This window comes from Rattus norvegicus, chromosome 4, assembly GCF_036323735.1.
Source record: "Rattus norvegicus strain BN/NHsdMcwi chromosome 4, GRCr8, whole genome shotgun sequence".
Lineage (NCBI taxonomy): Eukaryota > Metazoa > Chordata > Mammalia > Rodentia > Muridae > Rattus > Rattus norvegicus.
This window is the reverse complement of record NC_086022.1, coordinates 165198977-165219845: the sequence shown is the minus strand read 5'-3', so window position 1 is coordinate 165219845 and position 20869 is coordinate 165198977. Positions and strand designations below refer to the sequence as shown.

The window sequence follows — 20869 nt, the reverse complement described above, 5'->3', positions numbered from 1 at the left end:
CTTTACAGTTTATAGTCTTCCATAAATTCAGAACTCAACTCTACAGAGCTTAGAGGAAGCTGTTGCTCTTTGGCTTTACAGATATATGCATCCTCCTGTCTCTGACATACAAAGAAACAAAAACCAAACCCCACCTACTCTGTGTTCAGTTTCTGTTAACTACCCTCTTCCTTCATCAAGCACACTGGTAGGTACCCCATGTCCTGTTCATACTTTGGTCACAGTAATGAACAACAAGCTCATGGGTTCCTTCACACAGTTGTTGCATGCTGTTAGAGGAGGCAAACAAAATGCAGAGAACAGAAAGATCTGTCCCCTGTGCATGCAATTAGCCTCCGTGGTTAGGATGACAACCTCTCAGCAGAGATAAAAATGCAAGAAGGTCTCAGTACCATTATTATTTCTGTGGGTCATATGACATAAACCTCCCAGATTTGAGGGAGTGGTGTGGGTTTTCTAGAGCAGCAATGGCTCAGGGCCGTAGATGTGACAGTCTCTCACTTTTGCTCAAATACCCTCTTTTTCTTGACCTTCCAAACACCTGCACTCTTGGAAATGGTCAGGTAGTGAATCTAGGCCATTTCTTTTTGTCATAGACTAGACACACACCATTACACAGTTACCTCTTCCTTGTAGTTTAAGTCTGTCTCTTTTGAAGGAGCTTCTATTCAGGACTTCTTATCACAATTCTATGAGCAAATCTCATAGAATAAAAATTCATCTTATCTTTAAAAAATCATTTGTGAATTTGTTCATGCCAAATGACAGATTATAAATTAACTAGATATCAGGTACTGATCAATATTAGAGTTTCTTATATGTGAATCTGCCCTAATTCCATGACTTCATGCATAAATGACTTTTTCAGTATGCTTTTTCAATTAACAATAAGAAAATTCTATAAAACAAGTAGGATGTTCAGTATGGGAGGATTACCTATTTAATTCATGCATTATATAATTGATTAGTAATTACATATGGCTTTATAAATCTTGAGAACAATATTTATAAAATGTAGAACTTCTTTTTATTTATTAGAAAGTATCTATCACAAATGGCATAAATTGGGGTACTGGTATACAGCTATAATTCTGAGAGAAAAATTAGTGAACACAGAGGTCTGTGAATGTGGAGTCAGCTGTGCTACACAGTAAGATACAACAAGTATATTAAAATAACATCAACAAACAAACCAAAACCAAAATACCAGAACAAAATATAACTCAGGGAATGAGTATATACTGAACATGTTAATTGTCTTAGGTTTGATTTCCCAACACTGTGAACATATCAGCATTTAAATCAGTTCATGTGAAATGACAAGGTTAACATCAAATATCTATGTTTAAAAAGTGAGAAGAGGGTAAAAACGTCATTACCAGTGGAGTGCTTTAATGGCACTTCTAATCCATATTTTAAGCTGCTATTATCATAATACAAAATCAAGAAGTAAGTTTAAAAGTAGTAACATAAGACAAAATTTCCGACAATGACTTTGAAATCTAAGCACAGAGCAGCTTCAGTCCTTCTTTTTCCTATTGTTTTGCTAAGGACACTGGTTTTGCTCTCTCTGAAGTTTACATCTTCTCAGTCTTCCAATGTTAATTATTGACATGTATTTTGCAACAGCACAGAATGTTGCTTCTTTCCTTTGCTCTCAGAGTCAGCTTTCATTAAACAATTTCCTCTTTTCGCTTTGGTCAAGAGGAGGGGCAGAAAGTCATGAGGTTGAGTATCACTTAGAGGAAAGTTAGTATTGCCTTTCATGTGGGAGTCTCTTTGTGGATATAGACCAGGAAAGGTCAACTCTGCTTCCTACTGGGAGACCAATACCTTCCAACTGAATCATTTTGGTGTAGAGACACAGGTAAAAATACCTGCTTTTATTGTTTTTCTAACAATGATCAAATATGTTTTAGAGAGTTTCCCATGGCTTGACATGAAAATAGGATTGATGAAGAAACCCTGCTGTTTCTGTTACATCAGGTTAACTCTGGCAGCATGTGAAAACTGTTTTTCTGCACTGGTCATTTTCTTTCACGGTATGCTGTGAACTTTATTGTGTGCTAAGGAGTTAAGATAGAGGGATCTATGGAGTTCTTTTCTCTTTAACTGTGTCAAATGTGTATATATTATCCATCTCACAAATGTCAGGATAGGACCAAGGTGAGATGGATCAGTTTGTAAAGGTACTTGCTGAACAACCTTGATCAAATACTTGAATTTAATCCGTGGAACTAGCATTAAGGTGGAGTGAGAGAGCTCACTTTGTAAAATTGGCTTCTGGACAGATGAACCTTGGCTCAGCCAGCTCCACCCTAGAGACAATAATAAAAAATAACAATTTGGAAAGAGAATTGTTTACTGAAAGGGTTTTTTTTTCTTGTCAAAAAAGTAAGGGAACAGGTAAACCACCCCAGAAAACTTCATAAATTAAAAACAAGGGAAGAAGGTTGTAATACGTGCAGTGTGTTATCTTTATTATCTGCTGGCTCACATTTAAGTTATTAATGTAAAGGTAAAGTCAGTTACCAATACTTACTATTTACTAATACATTGATATCTATTATCAGATTGTATTGTTCATGGGCATTAGCTCATGTATGCTGCATAGTAACAAAATTTATTTCGTATGTCCTCCTCTTGCCACGTCATGTATGAGTATATTCTATGTGAGATGGTTGTATACATAGAATGCTTTGAGATTAAACTTCATATTGTATCCTCTATGCTTCTCTCTGTTCCTCTCATACCCACCCAGCTATTTCCCCTTTTTTTACTTTTCTTGTTGCTGCAGTCACTAGAGACTACATAGGATTTCTGAAGACTTTGAGCCCGGAGCCTCAGATGAGACACAATATTTAGTTTTGTCTTTCTTGGTCTGGATTATCCCACTCAGTAGGATCTTTTCTGGTTGAATCCAGGTCCAAGCATAGAGAAGAATATGTAGATTATGGTTAGATGGAGAAGTTGTACATCTCTGCTCTTTGGGGATTCAATCCAAGAGATATTTATATGCCTTGGATCACCTGAACTATTAACTTTCAAATATTCCTTTGAAAGTATTGTCTAGGAAACTCTGAATGACATGAATAAATAAAAAGACTGTAAAAACATTTAATGTTTATGTGTTTGTAACAAATCAACATTTTTATTTATTTCTAATGCTTTGACTCATTTTTATTTAATAGTTTGTTTACAAGATTTTTAATGATTTTCAGTGGTACCTACCAATTTTACCTAACATTTTATGTGCTGAATATTTAGAACAAAGTGGCTGCCTCAATATTATAATTACTCAGTAAATATTTAATTCTTTATAATGTTTCTTAACAATAATTGCTGTGAACATAAGAAGTAAAAACAAATTTAACAGAAATTTGCAAAGAGTTCTATTCTGTAATCGGGGTCATTCCATGATAGCATGTTTGGATCAATAAGTGAATTAGACCCCACCCTTTGCAAACCATCCGTATCATCAAATCCAGGTACCATACCAAAAACGAATTATGTCAACTTCTTTTTAGAAAATCTCTCAAGGCCTCTATTTTAACTTAAAACCTACTTTATACATCACTCCCAAGATGAGTGAGGAGGAGATCACTTACTCAACTGTGAGATTTCAAAACTCTTCAGAAGTGCAGAACCAAGTGAGGCCTAAGGAGCCTCAAAGGACCAGAGAAACTGTCCACAGAGGTAAGTGTTTTAAGTGTTTAAAATTACTTGATTTTTATGCATTTTAAAATTTTAACAATTTAAAAATATCCTACTGGTTTCTATTGAAATTCATAATTTTCGATAACATCTGGGCTTGATTATGCACAAGGGTAGAGGGAATCAGAAGTATTAGTTGGAGGGTAATCAAGTACAAAATTGTTCAAAACTAAGTTTAAAGTATAAAGCAATCAAGTTTTAAAACTAAAAAAAGAAAGAACTGTACAATACTTCTACCCTTTAGTTGTTAACCAGTTACAAAATAAATCAGTTGAGGAGAGTAGAACAATGGGAATCTGTAAGAAAAAAATCCGTAGAAACAGGAAGTGAGAAGAAAGAAGTACAAAACGTGGATGTTTCAGTCCTTCTTAAAAGGGGGAACAAAATACTCACAGGAGGAAATATAGGGACAAAGTGTGGAGTGGAGACTGAAGGAAAGGAGACCCAGAGACTGCGCCACGTGGAGAACGATACCATATGCAGCCACCAAAACCAGTAATTATTGCTGATCCCAAGAAGTGGTTGCTGACAGGAGTCTGATATGGATGTCTCCTGAGAGGGTCTGCCAGGGACTTACTGATACAGATGGGAATGCTCACTGCTAACCATGAGACTGAGTATTGGAAACCCAATGGAAGAGTTAGAAAAATGACTGAAGAGCTGAAGCACTTTGCAACCCAATAGTAATAACAACAATATTAACCAATCAAACCACCCCTGAGCTCCCATGGACTAAACGACCAATCAAGAGTACACATGGAGAGACCTATGTCTTTAGCTGCATATGTAGCAGAGGACAGCATTGTCTGGGCATCAATAGGAGGAGAAGTCCTTGGTACTGTGAAGGCACATTTCCCCAGAGAAGGGGAATGCCAGGATACTGAGGTGGGAGGGAGAGCATCCTCATAGAAGCAGGGGAAGAAGAATGGAAGGGAGGGGTGGGAAAGGGGATAACATTTGAAATAAAATATCCAATAAAAATAAAAATAAAATAATGTGAGAAACCATTAGGAGATTTTTATTTTTATTTATTTAGTGTAGTCAAGAAAAATTCTGAAAACTTAAAAACTAACAAACTAGAATCTGAAAAAAAGTAAAGTTTCTAGAGAAACAAAATGCTACAGAAATGAAGTTTATGAAATAAAAGAATACTTTAATTCTTGAGGAAAGTGTTTTAATTGTAAATAACCCCAGCATCTAATACAACATGCAACAAAAGTTGTCTGTCAGCTGAGGAAATCCCCAAATGGAAATAAAGTTGCAGATGAAGGGAGAAAGAATGAGAGGATTAGTGGCTGTGGGAATGACTAAACCCTGTGAGTTCCTGAAAAGTCAAAGAAATCAAAGAATAATTTCAATTATTAATGAAAAAGCAGAAACATCACTTTTATTTTGTGGGAATTTTTTTTTAGTTTTTTACACACTGTTACATCTCTGTTCCATGCTGAGATTGTTTTATTTTTTGATTTAGTAGTAATCAGAAGCATGACTTTCAGATTCTGAGTACCTTAGATTCAACAAAGTGTTTAGTATTTTATACAGCAAAATCAAATTTATACAGAAAAAAAGACAGTTGATGTATACACCTTTTCAAGGATGGAGATGTATAAAGATCAGGTTCAGAACAGCTGTGGTTCCCTACCAGTTCTCAGGAACATCCATCCATCTTTCATTCCTCTCCACCCTCATTTATCTTTCTTGGTGGACTCTGTGCTCCAGTTTGTTATCTTGTACAGCGATTGGATCTATGCCTCCAATGCCTTCTCTAGAATTTCCTTTTGTTCCTGGCAAACTGGGTAAGGGCAAATGTGTGTCATGTAGCTACTTCTAGTTTGACTTGGGAGAATTTACCATATAAGGCTAAAGCAGAAATGAGTTCAGAATTTTGTGAAACTTCAAACATTTAGTATTTCTTCAGTGGGTGTATTTTAGGTAGAAATCTACAATTTTGAGATCATATGTACAGCCTGTTTGTATCATCGACTTAAGCATAATTTCCCCTTGTTTTCATGTTGTACAAAACTATAATTAATATTTAGATGTGCACTATTAATGGTGTTGATTTTCGTGCTTTGTTTTGTTGGTTTAAGAGAGTTCAGTCCCCTGGCAGCTCATTGTGATAGCTCTTGGAATCCTCTGTTCCCTTCTGCTGGTAACTGTTGCACTATTGTTGACAAACAGTGAGTAATTGAAGTACATATTTGTTGAACTTCTGCCTAAAATATAGCTTTGGACAGGGATGATGCAGTTATACACTCTGTCCATTGTCCTGGCGACAATTAGGGGATGACTCAGAACCTATGAATTTTAATAACTTTTTTCTGACACTCTGTAGTGCTCTGTTCTCTTTCATACCTAATCTCTCAGCTCTGAGGCTGTTAGGAGCTGTCCTACTCTTTCTCACTCTTGTTAGTATTCCTTTTGAGGACTTGGTAATAGTCTACCTTCTGCACTGGTTATTAATGTTATATAAAATATTGTAAGACACAGTTGTGCAAAGGACTTATGGCATTCTTTTCATTTTCTTTAATGTATATTGAGGTTGTGGTTAAGTAAAAAGTCTTCATCAGTACAGAGATATTAAAGGATAGACCTCATTTGCAGAGAAAATCACTTCCAGACTGTGTTAAAACATGTGTATATTTTGCATTCCATATGCTCCTAAAACAGGTGTCCCATTTATTAAAGTTTTTTTTTTTTAGTTCAAATTTTCACGGTGGATTAAGAAGTAGCTGATTATTTTTCTTAGGTATTTATTTGTAAATTTGTCCTAAAAACTGAAGTGATTGAATGTTACTCCCACCATAATTTTTTTCAGCTCTATTATTTATTTTATAGTCACTTTAACTATAGAGCAAAATTGATGTATATGTTTCAATAGTGAGTCAATAGAAAGGGTAATTTTGAAATGTTATGGACCCATGAAAAGAATAATATGTGTTGGCTGTCAACATAAAGCTTTTTCTCTAATCTTAAAGTTTAATATGTACTGCTTATGGGCATTTTTGATGTTTCTTCTGTGACTAATCTAGTTTTTCAGTATACTCACGAAAAACATGAACCGGCGGAGGAAACTCTAAGCTGCAACAATAACTGCAGCACCACGCAAAGTGACATCAATTTAATGGAAGAAATGCTAAGAAATATGTCTATAAAATGTAGTCAAGGCAATGATCTTCTGCAATCTCTAAACAGAGAACAGACAAGATGGTACAGTGAAACTAAGACTGTTATACCTTCCTCTCAGCACACAGGTATGTAGCGAGGGAGGACCATGAATACAGAAGTACATTATCATCTATTGTTTCTTTCACAGAAGCTTTGATGTCTAACCTCCAGCTTAAGATGCTGGTGATGCCTTGGTAAATCATTTGAGGGTTCCTTATTTCATGTAGGGACTGGCAACACAGAAATCCCTGTTTGAGTTAGCAGAATCTTATAGTTTCTAGAAGTCAGTGTGTCTTTGACACTTCTACTGCCCGCTGGGCATGGAATTGCCAATCATCAACATAATCATGAGAACAGACTATCAACATCAAAACCTCCCTTGTATGTCTCTCATTTCTCTCAAGGTAAGAGAATTTAACAAAAACATGGCACAATGCTAAGTTCACAGTACTTTGTGGAACAGTGTGGACACAATGCATTACAGCAGATCTAGAATTCTGTCATCAGTTTAACTTCCTCTGAATAGCAAGTTCTCATTTCCTGCCCTCTGCATCCTGGTATTTTATGAGTCTCTGTTTCATAGAACTGGCCTGATTTAGAAACCTAATCTGATTAGAATCATAAAGTATGGTCCTAGACCTGGTGTGTTTCTCTTCATTCACCATCTTCAAGTTCATCCATGTTTGTCACATAGGTCAGCATCTCTCTCTTGGGTTTCATGTGAGACAGGATATCATTGTGTAGTCCAGGTTGACTTGGAAATCAAAGTGTATCCAAGGTTGGCCTGGAAGTCATTACTTAGCCTAGGATGACCCTCCCTGTCTCTCTCTTTGGAGTACTCAGGTTATAGGCATAAGTTATCATGCTCAGCCAATGAATTTTCCTTTAAAGGATTAATAGTATTCTTTTCTCTACTGATTCATACATGATTGACACAGGAAATGTGTCTATATCTCTAGTGTTATCAAAAACGTTGCATAACTCATGGGTGTGCGGGAGTCTCTGGGCATTGTAGAATCTCATTTTCAGAAACCTGGGAGATTTTACCCCATCCCCTCTTTCTTTCTTTCAACACAACATTAATTAATATTGTGTTCTGATAACACAATACCAGAAAACAATGAATTTAACCATTTAACTTCACTTTCACAGGCAAAAATGTTGAAATATACTGGTTCTGCTATGGTATAAAATGTTATTATTTCATCCTGGACAAAAAAACCTGGATTGGATGTCAACAAGCCTGCCAGAAATCCAGATTATCCCTTCTGAAGATAGATTATGAGGATGAACTGGTACTGTAGACACTTGCCCCTTTATTCTGTTCGATTTTGTGTCTAGCCCTAAATAATGAGATATTAAATGCATACTTTTTCATTTGCATATGATTTTCCTGTAATATGAACAAAATTTTGGGACAAGGGTCTGTTGGGGGGAGACTTATTACTATGGATAAACTTGTGTCTTTCAGTATACTCTCTTTCTCAGGATCCTACAAGAGAGTCCCTCAGAAAGCATGCCTTTTCTTGATAAAGTTTAAACCTTTGGTAGAGCTCATCCTCTGGCTGAGAGTTATTTTTCTCCATAGAGTTCTAAGTAAACTCCCTTTGTCTAATGTTTGCCCTTTGGAACTGGAAGTGAGACTTCCTGAGATGAGAAATCAGATGCCAAAAGGGAAATTAACTGACCTCTGTTCCTGTCTGAAATATGAGATGATAGGAAAAATGTGTAATTAAGTGGTTGACCAGTTAGGTCCATGGTGATTTTCACTGAAACTGTCCCTACCTTTACTGAACAGTATTCTCATGTTTTATTATCCCAATATCTGGCATTTCCTGTTTTAATTATTACTAATGAAATCTCATTGAAGTTTGTATTTTTCTAGAGAAATGATGGCAGGCTCACCTTGAATACATTGTTATTTATAACACAGTATGATATTTATATATCAATTGAATACATGTTCAAATAATAACGTAAAAGTATTTTTTGTGGCATCATTTTTTATTTTAGAATATTGGTAGGACCAGCACGGTGGCAGCTCGGTGGTAAAAAGAACCCGCTGCACAAGCCTGGAAGACTGAGTTTCATTCTGCAGGAAAGGTGAATGGAGAGGGCCCAGCCACACACAGGCAGGATAATAAACTAACAAGTACTTATCTAGTAATAACATAATGATGTTCTATAAAATGGCTTCTTAGTTTTCATCAGTGTATTTTTAACTACAAATAATAGATTAAGTATTCACTTGGAACACCAACTGTAATCAATTTTTTAAATTTTTATTATTTTTGGGTAGTAGTAGTAATATTAGTAGCAGTAGTAGTAGTAGTAGTAGTAGTAGTAGTAGTAGTAGTAGTAGTAGTAATAGTAGTAGTAGTAGTTGTTGTTGTTGTTGTTGTCACTGTTGTGAAGCAGAAGCAGCTGTAGTAGCAAGAGAAGGAGCAGGAGCAGGAATAAAATTATTTTACCCCCTAGTTTTTTCAAACCCTGGCACATCAAGACTGCAGGTTGGGCGGCATGCTGTGAAAGGTACCCTGATTCCTGTTCAAGATAGATCAAATCCCTGGAAAGCCTAAATGGAACTTCAGGCAAATTCCCAGACTCCCAGATCAAGGCCTCTAGCTGCAGCCCCCATCGACCCTATAGAGAGATTTGAGACAGACCTTTCACATAGGGCAATGATCCAAACTCCTAATCCATATGTGAGGACATGATCACAGGTCACATGGGCTCAAGACAGATCAGTCATAGAAATAGGTCCATGCCCCTGGATTTGAAGATGAGGTCTTCCCAAACTCTCAGGAGAAACCAATACGAAGTACCTGCTGTCAGACAATGACCCATCCCAAAACTATATTTAAGAATCATATTAAGGATTAAAAGTGTGCAGGGATTATTCCATTGTCTGAGAGTTTCTGTCATAAGAACTGTAACACTGTATCTTGTGGAAGAGATCTCCTCTCCCAAATTACAACCAGAAGCCCTCTTGCATCCTTAGCCAGCTAGTCAGTCTGCTGCATGCTCAGCCTGGTATGACTTGGCAGCAGCAAAATAGAGGACTGGCAGAGGGCGTGGCGAAAGCTCTTCCCTCTCCCTACCTGAGTTCTCTCCCTTCTTGGTCCAAACCCATGAACACAGCCAGGCAATAGATCTCTGGAGGAGCCCCAGTCACCTAGAGCCCCTCAACTTCATGAGGCTAGGTGCATCCTCTTCCACTGAGGTCAGACAAGGAAGCTGTTAGAGTATAACTCATATAAAGGCAGCAAATTTTGTCTGCTGCAATTGTTCACATACCAAAAGAAGACAAATCTGCATATATGCCAGGAAGCCAAGGTCTAGCCCTACATATGTTCTTTGTCTAGTGGTCTGTCCCCAAGGGTCCAGGTTAGTTGTTACTCTTTGTCTTCATGTGGAGCTCCTATCCCCTTCAGCGACCACAATTCATCCTCCTATTCTTCCATAAGGGTTCCCAGGCTCCATCCATGGTTTGGCTTTGGGTTCCTGTTTATGTATAACTAAGCTGCTTTGTAGAGGCTCACAGAGGTCAGCATGCTAGACTCCTGTCTGCAAGCATAACTGAGTATCATTAATAGGGTCATGGATTGATGCTTTTCCACAGGATGGGTCTCAGTTTGAGCCAGTTATTTGTTGCCTGCTCCCTCAGTCTTACTCCATTTACAAATCCTGTATTTCTTATAAACAGGGTGAGTTTGTTTCAAAAGTTTTGTCAGTTTATTGATATTGCTATTGGTCCCCAGGGATTCTTTCCTGGCCACAGGAGGCTGTCTCACCAGTCTACATAAATTTCTCAGCTAAGGACACCCCTACTGATTATTGTGTGCCTCTCCTAACACTGATCACCACATTCCATAAGATGTTCCCTACCGACTTCCTCAGCAGTTGCAGAATTCCATTGATTCTCATGACCATCAGGCCATACTCCCTTGCTTCCCTACACATGAAACTGCAACTCCACTCCCCTCATGAACCACTCTCCTGCTTAGTTCCCTGTCTCCATTTGCCTTCTGTAACCATTCCAATCTCCCTTCCAAGTGAGACCCAAGAATTCTTGCTTGTGCCCCTCTTTCTGTCCAGACAGCTTGGGTCTGTGGTATGTAGCACAAACATTCTCTTTTTTATGATTAATATCCACTCATAAGTTAAAACATACCAAAACTGTCTTTGTGGGACTTGGCAACCTCAGGATGATATTCTCAAGTTCCATCCATTTGTCTGTAAAACGGGTGTCTTTGTAATTCATAGATGACTACTATTCCATTGTGCAGATGTTACAAAGATTTTATTAATTCTTCAATTGAGGGACATCTAAGAAGTTTTCATTTTCTGGATATTATGAATACAACTGCTATGAAGGCAATTGAGCAGGGTCTTTGCGGAATGATGGAGCACTTTTTGGGTATATGCCTAGGAGTGGTATAGCCTGTTCTTGAATTAGAACTATTACCACTTTTCTGGTAAACCACCAAATTTATTTCTAAAGACATTTTGCAAGTTTCCACCCCCGCCAACACTGGAGGAGTGTTCTCCTTACTCCGTAACCTTCTTAGCATGTGCTATCACTTGAGATTTTAATATTAACCATGCCTACTGGTGTAAAGTGAGGTCTCAGAGTTGTTCTGACTTGCATTTCTCTGGTTGCTGAAGACATTGAACATACATTTATGTGCTTCATGACGATTCAAGATTCCTACATTAAGAATTTTCTAGTTAGCTCAGGCATAGATAAAGCATTAGAAGAAATTGTTACATCAGTCAAAAAAATGCTGAATCTAAAAATATTATCATTAAATCTGCATTAAATAAGGAGATTGTGAATTCACGTCCCGTCATGGTTACTTAGTGAGATGTGGTCTAAGAAACATACTCACACAGCATGTCATGATCTTAATATCTCAAGACACTTGAAGGTTTTATTTTAACTAACTTATAGAACTGACTTAGTTTTGATTTAAATGTGCTATTGTACGAAGTCCTATCCAGAATGAACATGGTGGGACTGATGAATGAGAGAACAGAACAGCACAGAATGATACTGGAATGGTGGGAAATTTTCTTCCTTGTTCTTTCATCAAACCTACAGAAAATTCATCATAGGGTGCATTGTTTCTTTTACAGATGTTCCTTCGACTCCAGGTTCTTTCAGACCAGTACTGGATTGGATTGTCATACAATAAAGCAAAAGAGGAATGGTCATGGATTGATAATGGCCAATCTGAATTGTGAGTTTCTAAACTCTTAAGACTAACACTGGTGAGGGTACTGGGAGGTTTGTGTGCAAAGGCTTTTTTCTCATTTCACATGCCTTTCCTCATTTTCTATGAGCTTATAGTTAAGGACAAGTAGCATGAGGTAGTCTCTGAGAAAGTGTTACAGTGGCAAATTGTATGTTCATGGGACTGACCAAAAGTGGCTTAAAACTGCATACATCTCAGAACTGTTTCTGGTAATATAAGAAAGGCTCTAGAAAGTAAATAACTTAAAGTAGGGCAGAGTGACCAAATGATCATGACAGATACATTGCACCTGAGTCATTCAGACATTCATGTGACATTTCTTTTTGTTTTCAGCTTAATATATATATATATATATATATATATATATATATATATATATATGCCTGCCATTCACTTAAGGTGTTTTGAAAATCCTGAGGAGTTTGATTATTTATAATTTGCTAGAAAACTCTTCCATTATTATCATTATTAGTAATATGCATTTTATTGAATATCATATTTACATCCAAAAATATATGAACATATCAAACCCTACCCCTTTTTTTTTATTAACTTGAGTATTTCTTATATACATTTCGAGTGTTATTCCCTTTCCCGGTTTCCGGGCAAACATCCCCCTCCCCCCTCCCCTTCCTTATGGGTGTTCCCCTCCCAACCCTCCCCCCATTACCGCCCTCCCCCCAACAGTCCAGTTCACTGGGGGTTCAGTCTTAGGAGGACCCAGGGCTTCCCCTTCCACTGGTGCTCTTACTAGTATATTCATTGCTACCTATGAGGTCAGTGTCCAGAAACCCTACCCCTTCTAAAGGCTCAAACATGCATTATACTAACTATGTCTTCATAACTGTCTATAGGTTCATCGTTGTATGCAATCTATTGGAACAAGTAACACACAGTACCCAAACACTCCATAAAGAATTATCTTTCTCTTTTCCTGCAGCTTTCACCTAAGAATAGTGATTTCTTAAGAAGATATAAATTTAAAGATATATCATCTTGTTAAGAATCCTGAAATACATAGAGCTTCCTGCCTCGTCTGGTTCTTATATTTTATTCTATGTCCTGTTCTGTGCCCTCTCCAGAAATTTGCTGTTGTTATACAGGCAAGGAATTTGATGCAGATATCTCCTTTAGGACTCAGCACATATACACTTCTCCTATGCACTGTGACAAATTCTACCACTCTACATGTACGATAGCCCACTTTGTAAAGAAGGTTCTCTGCCTTAGAGAAGCATTTCAACTTTATGAGTTATCATTTGTTGATTGTTCATCTTATAGCATGAGTCATTGGTATTGTTTACAGGAAAATTTGCACCCTTCCCATGTGTTTCAGGCTCTTGTCTACTTTCTCTTCTACTAGACTTAGCATATCTCTTTTTATGTAGAAGACCTTGATGTACTTGGACTTGATCTTTGGAAATGGAGAATATGAATCAATTTGAATTCTTCTACATGGTCACCCTCCAGTTAACCCAGCACCATTTGTTGAAACTGCTACCTTTTTCCACAGAATGGTTTTAACTTCTTTGTCAACGTTGAAGTGACCATAGGCTGTGGTTTATTTCTGGGTCTTCAATTCTATTCCACTGATCTATGTGCATTTCTCTGCACAAATGCCAGGTCATTTAGTTTTTTTTTTTTTATCACTATTGCTCTGTAGAACAGCTTCAGGTGTGAAATGGTGATCACTGCAGAACTTCATTAATTATTGGGAATAGTTTTGCTACTTTTTTTTAAAAATTCCAAATGAATTTGAGAATTTCTCATTATAACTGTGAAGAATTGTATTGGAATTTTGATGAGGATTGCACTGAATATTTTGGTTTTAGATTTCTTTTGGTAAGGTGGCCATTTTTATTATGTTAACCCTGCTGAAGCATCAGCATGGGAGACTGTTCTATCTTCTGAGGAATTCTTGAATTCTTTTCTTCAGACACTTGAAGTACTTGTCATACAAATCTTTCACTTACCTGGTTAGATTCATACCAAGGTTTTTTTATAATATCTGAAACTATTGTGTATGGTGTTGTTTCCATATTTTTCACAGTCTGGATATCCTTTCAGGATAGCAAGCCTATTAATTTGATAGAATTTATTTTATATAATTAGTGACTATTGTGAAAGATGTTGCTTCCATAATTTCATTGTCTGCCCATTTATCCTTTCAGTAGGGGAAGGCTGATTTGTTAGAGTCAATTTATATCCAGGCACTTTGCAGAAGTTGTTCAGCAACTGTAGCAGTTCTTTGGTTGAATTTGTGGGGTCTCTTATGTAAATTATCATATTATCTGCAAAGAGTGATATTTTGACTTCCTCCTGTTCAATTTTTATTTCCTTGATTTACTTTGTTGTCTAATTGCTCTGGCTAGAAGTTGGAATAGTATAATTTTGACAAAATCACAACTTATATATTGTAAACTATCTTTACCAGCCCTACAATAGATAGAGGGCTGATATCTAAAATTTACAGAAACCTCAAAAGTTAGACTGCAGAGAGCCTAATAACCCTATGGAAATGGGACTCACAGCTAAACAAAGAATTCTCAAGTAAAAAATCTTGCATAACCAGGTAGTACCTAAAAAATGTTCAACATCCTTAGTTATTGGGGACAGCAAATCAAATTATCCTGAGTTCCCACCTCATACCAATCACAATGGCAAAGATCAAAAACAAATTTGACAGCAGATGCTGATGAGGATGTGGAGAATGTGGAACACTCCTCCATTTCTAGTAGGACTGCAGGCTGGTAAAACCCCTTTGCAAATCAAGCTGGCAATTCCTCAGAAAACTGGAAATCGTTCTAACTGAAGACCCAGTTATAGCACTCCTGGATATACACTCAAAAGATGCTCCAAAATATAAGAAGGACACAGGCTCCACCATGTTTTTAGCAACCTTATTTATAATCACCAGAAACTCAAAATAATCCAGTTGTCCCTTAAAAGAAATATGGATACTGAAAATATGGTTCATTTATATAATCGAGTACTACTCCACTACCAAAAACAATGATTCATAAAATTCATAGGTAAATGGATGGAACTACAAAATATCATCCCAAGTGAGGTGACCCAATCAAAAGAAAATACACATGGTTTGCACACAAAAATAAGTAGGTATTAGCTATAAGGTCAAATTATCCAAGATACAATCCATAGACCACATGAAGCACAAGAAAAAAGATGACCAATGTGTGGATGCTTCACACCTTCTAAAAAAAAGGGAGGACAAAAATATACATAGGGGTATATATGGAGACAGACTTTGGAGCAAAGGCTCAAGAAATGGCTCTTTGGCTGTATTTGGCTATTCCTGAGACAGCCACACCTGGGGATTCAGCATATATACACATATATGCATATATATATATATATATATATATATATATATATATATATATATATATAAACACACACATATACACATAACCACTAAAACAAAGGCAGGTTCAAAAGTTGGAAGGAGACTAAATGAAAGGCCATCCAGAGACTATCCCACCTAAGGATCCATCCCCATTTGTAGACACCAAAACTTGATACTATTGCTGATGCCAAGAAGTGCTTGCTAAGCGGAGCCTGGTATGACTATTCTCTGAGAGGTTCTACTATCACATGACCAACACAGATACAGTTATTCATAGCAAAACATCGTCCTGAGCCCATGGACTTCAATGGAAGAGCTAGGGGAAGACTGTAGGAGCTGAAGGTAATTATAACCCCATAAAAAGATCAATATCAACTAAGTGGAGCATCTAGAACTCCCAGAGACTAACAACCATCCAGATAGTATACATGGAAGGATCCACAGTTCCAGATATATAGGTATCAGAGGATGACTTTATCTGACATCAGACGGAGGGGAGGTCTTTGGTCCTGTGGAGGCTTGATGCCCCAGCATAGGGAGATACTAGAGAGGTGAGACTGGCATTGGTAAGTGGGTGGAGGAGAACCCTCCTGTAGCTGAAAGTAAGGGTGTTCTTGTAGATGGTATGCGGGACTGTGATGGCGTAACAATGAGGCAGGATATCATTTGAAATGTAAATGAATGACATCGCAAAAAAGGGGAAAAAAGATTCATCTTTGATGAAGTTGAGAGCAGCACAAGTCTAGGCCATAGCGATAAATTCTAGGAACGCATTTTACCCACGGAATACGTAGCAGGACAATTGGCACAAGTGGCCTCTGACCACCTTCAGTCTCAGGCTTTGGAGTTGGATTACAGCATCAGACATAGTCCCCTCTTATTGTAAAGGACCTAGTTCCAGTAAGAAAGCATCAATTTATCCTACAACATATCTTGCTTAACAGGTCAGCATTGTAGCATGCAGGGTCCAGTGCTGAATAGGTCTACTCATATCTTTTCTTCTCTGCAACCAGCAAAACCAGTTTCTAGCCCTTTGAAAGCCAGACAAGGGGAAGATATTTCCATATTGATTGGGATTGACTTCTCTATGTGTTGGTGTCAAAGTGGGAAGTATCTTCAGCAATAGGGCTTTCCATGTGGTTATGATGGATACCCAAGGGGAGGAGCAGTATCCTGTGCTGTGTAGGAGACCCTTGTCATCTCCCCGACCAGTAAGTAATTCCTCTTGAAGTGTCCTTTGCCTTGCAATTGGGTTCCTTTTAAAAACTCATATCTTCTTTTGAATGGGTTCTCTCCTCACTGAGTGTTCCCTGTTGCTCCCCAACTTACTATCCACCCAAAGTCATACTATTTCTTTCTCCTACAAACAACAAAAAAGGGGGAAATAAAATCAATCAGGCGATCAAAATACACAAAATGACAATAAGACAAAAACATTCCCCTCCCCAAAACCAAAACAACTACACAAACAACACACACACCTCAGGATTGTTTTGATTCACATTTCCCTGATGACAGTCACCAAACCCAGTCACTACTGGGGATGCCAAGAGGTAGATGCTAATAGGAGTCTGATATAGCTTTGTCTTAAGAGACTCTTCCAGGGGGCTGGGGATTTAGCTCAGTGGTAGAGCACTTGCCTAGGAAGCACAAGGCCCTGGGTTCGGTCCCCAGCTCCGAAAAAAAAAAAAAAACCAAAAAAAAAAAAAAAAAAAACCAAAAAAAAAAAAAAAGAGAGAGATTCTGCCAGAGCTAGATAAATACAGAGGCAGATGCTGAGAGCCAACCATTGGACTGTGAACAGGTTTCCCAATGGAGGAGCTAAAGAAAAGAATGAGGTAGATAAGGCAGGTTGCAACCCAATAGGAAGAACAACAATATCAAGTAGCATGACATCCCAGAGCTTCCAGGCATATACTACCAACCAAAGGCTACACATGGAGCAACCCATAGCTCCAGCTGTGTATTTTGGGCATCAATGGGAGGAGAGGCCCTTGATCCTATGAAGGCTTGATGCTCCAGTGCAAGGGAATACCAGGGCTGGTCTGCAGGAGGGAGTGGTTGTGTGGGTAGAGAGGCACCCTTATGGAGTTAGGGGGTGGAAGGATTGGATAGGGACTTTCCAGAGGGGAAACCAGAAAGGGGGATTAGTATTTGTAATGTAAATATAGAAAATATCCAATAAAAGAAAGAAAAAAGAGAAAAATTAAAAAGGAAATAAAAATGAAATCTCAGCCCAAGTAGTGTCAGTGGGTTTCATGTTCTTTCTCCCCTTCTTTGAACAAGACTCTATAATCCTTACTAAGCTAAACTCCCTATGTATGAAAGGCTTTCTTTGAATCTTCAATCCTCCATTTTCATCTTCTAAATACTGGAACTACAATTGTTTCCCTGTAGACCTGGAGGGACTTAAATATTAAGAATCTCAGTTTGAGTGCATTCTTTAGTTAGTTACCTCTAGGTTTCTTAGGGGAACCACTAGCTTCAATGCTGCCCTGACCATCTAAGTTTTCCTGCTAACAACTCAGGTGGAGTATAAATCTGATTTCCTTTAGTTTCCACAAGAGAATGCTAATGATTTATTATTAAATAATTCATTTTTAATTCTTGTTTTGCTACATAGGCCAAGCTGTTCCAGAACTCATAGTCCTTCTGTTTTACTGTAGTTATCTCTGTTTTCTATGATATTATTTTATTTAGCTGCATTTTTAAATAGAAGGGTAGTTGTGGTCTCTGATATACCATCCTGCAGAAATGAGAGTTGTGTTGCATACAGGGAGTTCATTAGATTACCATGTTTCCATTAATTATGAGGTCAGCAGGAAGAAAGGAAAACGGTCCCATACATAAGATACAAGCCCTCATATATGATTGTATGTCAAACCTCCCCTTTCACTTTAAAACATAAACATATAAGTTCTTCTTCTATGTTCCAAGCACGTCTGTTTTACTATTATTCTAGAATTTTTTGATAAAAATATTAATGTGAAAGGAAGTTTAGCAAAAAAAAATTCTTTGGTAATAAACAAATTTTACCTGTTTACCAAAAAATAGGGGGTCTAAAATAAGATGGAAATTTTTGTGTCATTAGGAGACAATTTCCTTTTATGAGCTTAAAGAAAAGATATTTTGGTGGTGAACTTATGATTAATAATTCTATATTCCATATACTTTTGCAAATATGATTTTGAAAACATGACTTATTTCAGGGAATTTTCAAAATTAAAGAGTTGCCAATTGTTGTTTTTGTTCTTTAGTTCCTTGAACCTAAAAAAATACAATGAAAAGTATGGAGGATGTATGTTCTTATCTCAAACAAGACTAGAAAATGCTATGTGCATGAACCGTTACCCATGTATTTGTCAGAAGAGACTGGATAACTTCCCTGATTGACTCTCCAACAAGAGTTAAAGGTAAACATGGAATGTGCTGATCCTCTTTTGTTTCCTCTAATAATGTGTGACTGCTTTCAAACAGGTGTTTTGTTCACAGGATTTAGTCTGCTGTGCAAACAACGAGATGAGCTGGAAGAGTGTGGGAATGTTCTCTGGAATCTGATGTGGCAGAGCAGAGGCTTCTTCCATCCTGGTGAAGACAGGACACATTTTCTCTGGTGCATGGACATGGTTTGCTTCAAAGTCTCCAGGACTCTGCTCTTTCTGATTTCTTAAACTCTTATACAATTAAATCAAATCCCAATAACCAACCTGAGTATTTCATTATGATTAGAATAAATCCTGTTAATTGAAATTGGGCCTGGTGGATCAAAAGTTAAGGATCATCTATAGCTACACACTGAATTTGAGGACAGTTCAGATTACATGAGACCCTGTTTGAAAACAAAACATAAAAAGAAAAAAAAAATTTCCTGACCCCACTCCCTCAAACAAACAAACCAACAAAAAACTGAAAATCTTCTTGGTATAATTGTCAATGTTCATTTAAGAAACCCACTTTTGACTTTTGTGCAAATGGTGAGGAGGGGCTCTGAGAAGTAAAGGAGAGAATGGAATGTGGGAAGGTTCTTTGTGAGGAGTTTCTGGGCATAGACGACATGCTGATATTGGGATTTATAAAGTGAATAAATAAATAAATTTAAAAATACAGTATAATTGAGAGATAGAATGTAGTTGTAGGTTTTGGTTTTTTATATGTTAGCTGATACTATTTGGTTTGGATTTCAATTTTTTTCATCTAGAAGTCTTTCTAGTTGTTATAAACATTTCTTTTGGAGATAAAATATAATTTGAAGTTTGGTGAACATCTGCAAGCATAGTTCAAGGAACTGCTGAATATATTTTATCTAAGGCATCAGTTGTTCCACCCACCTACTTTAATCCATCTCTCATGAGTTGTGGCCTTGTAGAAATGATGGTAATAATTGAAGTTGGTGAGATGTAGTGGCTTACAATGTGACCTTGGCAATTATGAAGCTATGAAGTGATTGCTGAAAAATAAATAAAGGGAGAGCTTACAACATAGTACCAAACAAACCAAATAAAATCAAGACATGCATGTTCCTCAATATTTTCCAGGGCAACACTTTGTATTATATAAGTACACACAAATGACTAATCTCAGGATTAGTAAGAGTAACTTGTTCTAATCTAGGATGTGTGTACCTATCCACAGACTGGATAATGTCACTCTAGGTATTTTATCCATGTTCATGATCTTGCTCATTGAGTGATGGTATCATTTTAGTGTCCCACTGTCGTTAATATATTTTATGTTTCTAGGTGTTTAATTTTTGGTGGTGGTTCTTGTTTGTTTGTTTGGGTTTTTCTTTTGTTTATTCGGAGAGAGCTTCCCTGTGGGCTACCTTGAGTCTGTCATTCTCTCTCTCTCTCTCTCTCTCTCTCTCTCTCTCTCTCTCTCTCTCTCTCTCTCTCTGTCTCTGTCTCTCTCTCTCTCTCTCAACAGGAAGACTTAGAACTCACAGATTCCTTTGCCTCTGCCTCAAGAAGGCTGAGATAAATGCGTGCATATGGTTTTAAACTTTTTACTTTTATATTTTGAAAATTATGTTCTGGAGGCAGACTGTGTATGTAACATAATAAACCAACTTCAGGTCATGAGAAATATATAGAACACACACACACACACACACACACACACACACACACACACACACCTTGGATCTTGCTAAATAGGCAAGGCTGTTCTCAAACTCATGGAGATGTGCCTTTGCCTTCCTTATGCTGGGATTAAAAAATATGGCACCATACCCAGCTGAAAAACATGGTCCTTGATCAATAAGTAAACTTCTTATCCTCTATCAAATCCAAACAGAGAATTTCCTTCTCCTCTCAAAATCCTTTCTTACCCCTCTCTGTGCTCTTACACTGTAAATTAGTTCTAT

General features: G+C 37.3%; 1 protein-coding gene across 9 annotated transcripts in view; it reads left to right on the top strand.

The window, feature by feature from the left end:
* Window positions 1-19257, top strand: part of LOC124459649 (killer cell lectin-like receptor subfamily A, member 12-like) — a 51577-nt gene extending 32320 nt beyond the window's left edge. For 4 of the 9 annotated variants that reach the window (XM_063285436.1, XM_063285434.1, XM_063285433.1 and 1 more), the window contains 7 exons: window positions 3528-3696; window positions 5805-5894; window positions 6747-6968; window positions 8035-8177; window positions 12022-12125; window positions 18765-18920; window positions 19000-19257. In XM_063285436.1, the coding sequence (XP_063141506.1) occupies window positions 3528-3696; window positions 5805-5894; window positions 6747-6968; window positions 8035-8177; window positions 12022-12125; window positions 18765-18900 (864 nt within the window). In that variant the 3' untranslated portion in view covers window positions 18901-18920; window positions 19000-19257. Of the gene's footprint in view, window positions 1-1710; window positions 1868-3527; window positions 3697-5804; window positions 5895-6746; window positions 6969-8034; window positions 8178-12021; window positions 12126-13080; window positions 15566-16520; window positions 16719-18764; window positions 18921-18999 lie in introns of those variants that run through there. The other 5 variants (NM_001402019.1, XR_010065610.1, XM_063285439.1 and 2 more) reach the window with 5 other exon arrangements.
* Window positions 19258-20869: the final 1612 nt, after the last annotated feature.